The sequence below is a fragment of the Bubalus bubalis genome, chromosome 16 (genome assembly GCF_019923935.1).
Source record: "Bubalus bubalis isolate 160015118507 breed Murrah chromosome 16, NDDB_SH_1, whole genome shotgun sequence".
Lineage (NCBI taxonomy): Eukaryota > Metazoa > Chordata > Mammalia > Artiodactyla > Bovidae > Bubalus > Bubalus bubalis.
Genome location: NC_059172.1, coordinates 3,978,856 through 3,982,248, shown reverse-complemented (window position 1 = coordinate 3,982,248; position 3,393 = coordinate 3,978,856). Strand labels below are relative to the sequence as shown.

Here is a 3,393-nt window from a genome sequence, read left to right as displayed (position 1 = left end):
TGTAAATATCTCTGGAATGGCAAGACTCAGGGAGGGGATGTGTTAATTTTTTCCTTCTTGTAGCCATTCACGGGTGGACAGGGTCCCAAACAAAGGCATTTTGGTTTAATTTTCTGGCAGAGGGGTAGGGTTCCCAGGCCCAGGCCATTAGGTATAAACAGTATCCTTTTAATAAACAAAAGGAATGGGAAGCAAGGTAAAAGTAAAAGAAACAGATCTAATGTGGAGTCACAATAGGCTCTTCCCAATTGGCAACATACATTCTCCAAAGGATGAGAGAAAACTCATTAAGATTCAGAAATTTGACACATTAGGTAAATATTTACAGATGTAGGGGTTAAGTCTAGTGCTCATGCTAGAACACCTCCTACAAAGAAAAATTCATGAAGAAAGAACTTGAGTGTCCAGGGAGGCTTCTTTCAGTTTGGAGACAGCATATTCCACAGTTGGGACTATACCTAGATGGCATATTGAAAAGCAAAGATATTACTTTGCCAACAAAGGTCCATCTAGTCAAGGCTATGGTTTTTCCTGTGGTCATGTATGGATGTGAGAGTTGGACTGTGAAGAAGGCTGAGCGCCGAAGAATTGATGCTTTTGAACTGTGGTGTTGGAGAAGACTCTTGAGAGTCCCTTGGACTGCAAGGAGATCCAACTAGTCCATTCTGAAGGAGATCAGCCCTGAGTGTTCTTTGGAAGGAATGATGCTAAAGCTGAAACTCCAGTACTTTGGCCTCCTGATGCGAAGAGTTGACTCATTGGAAAAGACTCTGATGCTGGGAGGGATTGGGGGCAGGAGGAGAAGGGGACGACAGAGGATGAAATGTCTGGATGGCATCACTGACTCCATGGACGTGAGTCTGAGTGAACTCCTGGAGTTGGTGATGGACAGGGAGGCCTGGCGTGCTTCGATTCATGGGGTCGCAAAGAGTCGGACATGACTGAGCGACTGAACCGAACTGAACTGAAGAGAGATACGATCCGTCACTTGGGTCACATGCATAAATATTCTCTTTTGTTTCATTATTTTTTCTTTAACACTGACTGTGGTACATTAAAGTTTCCTTGTAACATTGAGTTTTCCCAGTTTAAATAGAATTCACATATCCACAATTGTATAAATATTCAGTTTCTTCTAGTATATTTTTATATTTATATTCTCAATTCATTTCTATATTGTTTTTAAACCATTCTCATATGACAAAGAACAAGATTGGAACAGAAAAAAAAAAAAAAAAAAAAAACCTTGAGGACTACACCATTTCTCAAATCGTCTTCAACAGGCAGAACCAGGACTCACATGAAATCTCAGATTTCCAGGCTAGTGTTCTTATCACTAAATGTTCTGCACCAACATCTACACTAAAACATTAATAGACTTCTATTTCACCTACCAATTGGACAGTTTTTCTTTTCAAATTTTGTACTGAATGAATACTTCACCTCTTTGTTCCTCAAACTATAGATAAGGGGGTTCAACATGGGGGTAATCAGAGTGTAAAAGAGGGAAATCACTTTATTGATATCTAGGGAGGAACTTGAGCTAGGTCGAACATAATTGAAGAAAAGAGTTCCACCTAGGATGGAGACAACTGCCAAGTGAGAAGAACAAGTAGAGAAAGCTTTCCTCCTCCCATTGGCAGTCTGGATCCTCAGGATGGCCACCAAGATGCAAACATAGGAGATCATGATGGTCAGGCCACTGAGCACTCCTATTGCTCCAGCCAAGGTGAAAAGCACCAACTTATTGATCCAGGTGTCTGCACACGCAAGGGAAAGCAGTGGTGAAATATCACAGAAAAAGTGATTGATAACATTTGGACCACAGAAGGGTAAGCAAAAAGTGAGACTCGTATGAGTCACGGTGCTTATAAGAGCCACAGCATAAGGGCCTATAACCAGCTGCACACAGACCCTCTGGGACATAATGAGTGTGTACAACAAGGGCTTACAGATGGCTGTATACCGATCATAGGCCATGGAAGCCAGCAGGAAACATTCAGTGGCCACAAAAAGACCAAAGAAAAACATCTGTGCAGCACAACCCATGAAAGGGATGCTTCTTTTCTTTGCAAAGATATCACACAGCATCTTGGGGGCAATGGAAGAAGAGGAACACAAGTCTACAAAGGACAAGTGGCTAAGAAAAAAGTACATAGGAGTATGGAGTCTGGGATCAATCCATATGAGAGTGATCATCCCCAAGTTACCACCCAGAGTGGCAAGATAGACAAAAAGAAGAATGAAAAAGAGAACAATCTGCTGATAGAGATGATCTGCGAGGCCCAAGAAAAGAAATTCAGTCACTGCTGTCTGATTCTGATCTTCCATTGGTCATCTGCAATCTGTTATAAGAAAGATTTTTATTGATGAAAAACAATCATTGAGTTACAAATAACATATTAAGCCAATAAAAGGTTCTGTTAACTAGGTCTATAATAGACAATTACTGAAACACTCTGGAACTAGAAAATAATATTCCCAGATTCTAAGTTAGGCTTCCTAGTTGGTGCAGTGGTAAGGAATCCATCTGCCAATGCAGGAGACACTAGAGACGTGGGTTCAATCCCTGGGTCATGACGACCCCTGGAGTAAGAAATGGTAACCTGTTCCAGGATACTTGCCTGGAAAATCCCAAGGGCAGAGGAGCCTGATGGGCTACAGTATGGGGTCGCAAAAGTCAGACATGACTGAATGACTGAGCACACACACAGATACTAGATCAGGGCCGTTTGCCCAAGATCCTGTATAAACTTGGGTGATTCACCATTAATTCCTATTGTTTGCCACAAAGAGTCCAAGCCTGTTATCTAAAACTCTTTCAAGTTACAAATTTGTATGTGAACTACCTTTCATGTTTAATCTTATTGCATAATTGGATATAAAACCCGAGCTAGAAAAACCTTGCTAGGAATACTGTAAGATCAATGAGATATTCAGATCCTATTATATGACATCTGAGAAATGCAAAACAGGGAATTTCTTGATCTTACTGAATGATAACAACCATCCTAATATTATTAACATACAACTCACGTATGTGTTGATAATTCTATTCCCTACTCCCCCTTATACAAAGTTGTGGAAAGGGCAATATACACAAATGACAGTGTTTACTCATATATTTTATATCATATACAAAATGATATGATCCATGGAAGGAATGGGGATGCTTTGTCTGTAAAATCAAATTGATCTGACAATGTTAGACAGCAACTTGTCATGGAAATTTTATAGAAAATTAAGCATCTTTTACACCAAAATATCATAGAATTGTATTATGTGACTTACTTTTTCATATAAACTACTTTTTAGGGCACTTATCTTGAAATCTGTTAGGCAATATCAATTACAGAAATAATTTATGCAAAATATCAAATATATAATTTTTAA

The 3,393-nt window shown here is 39.5% G+C and overlaps 1 protein-coding gene across 1 annotated transcript; it reads right to left on the bottom strand.

The window, feature by feature from the left end:
- Positions 1 to 1,386: 1,386 nt before the first annotated feature.
- On the bottom strand, positions 1,387 to 2,331 carry LOC102390656 (olfactory receptor 5G3-like). The gene has a single exon (XM_006080712.3). The coding sequence runs from the start codon at positions 2,329 to 2,331 to the stop codon at positions 1,387 to 1,389; it is 945 nt and encodes a 314-aa protein (XP_006080774.3).
- Positions 2,332 to 3,393: the final 1,062 nt, after the last annotated feature.

Bases quoted from the DNA above. Each gene is read 5' to 3' on its own strand.
- LOC102390656 (XM_006080712.3), bottom strand. From the start codon at position 2,331: ATGGAAGATCAGAATCAGACAGCAGTGACTGAATTTCTTTTCTTGGGC.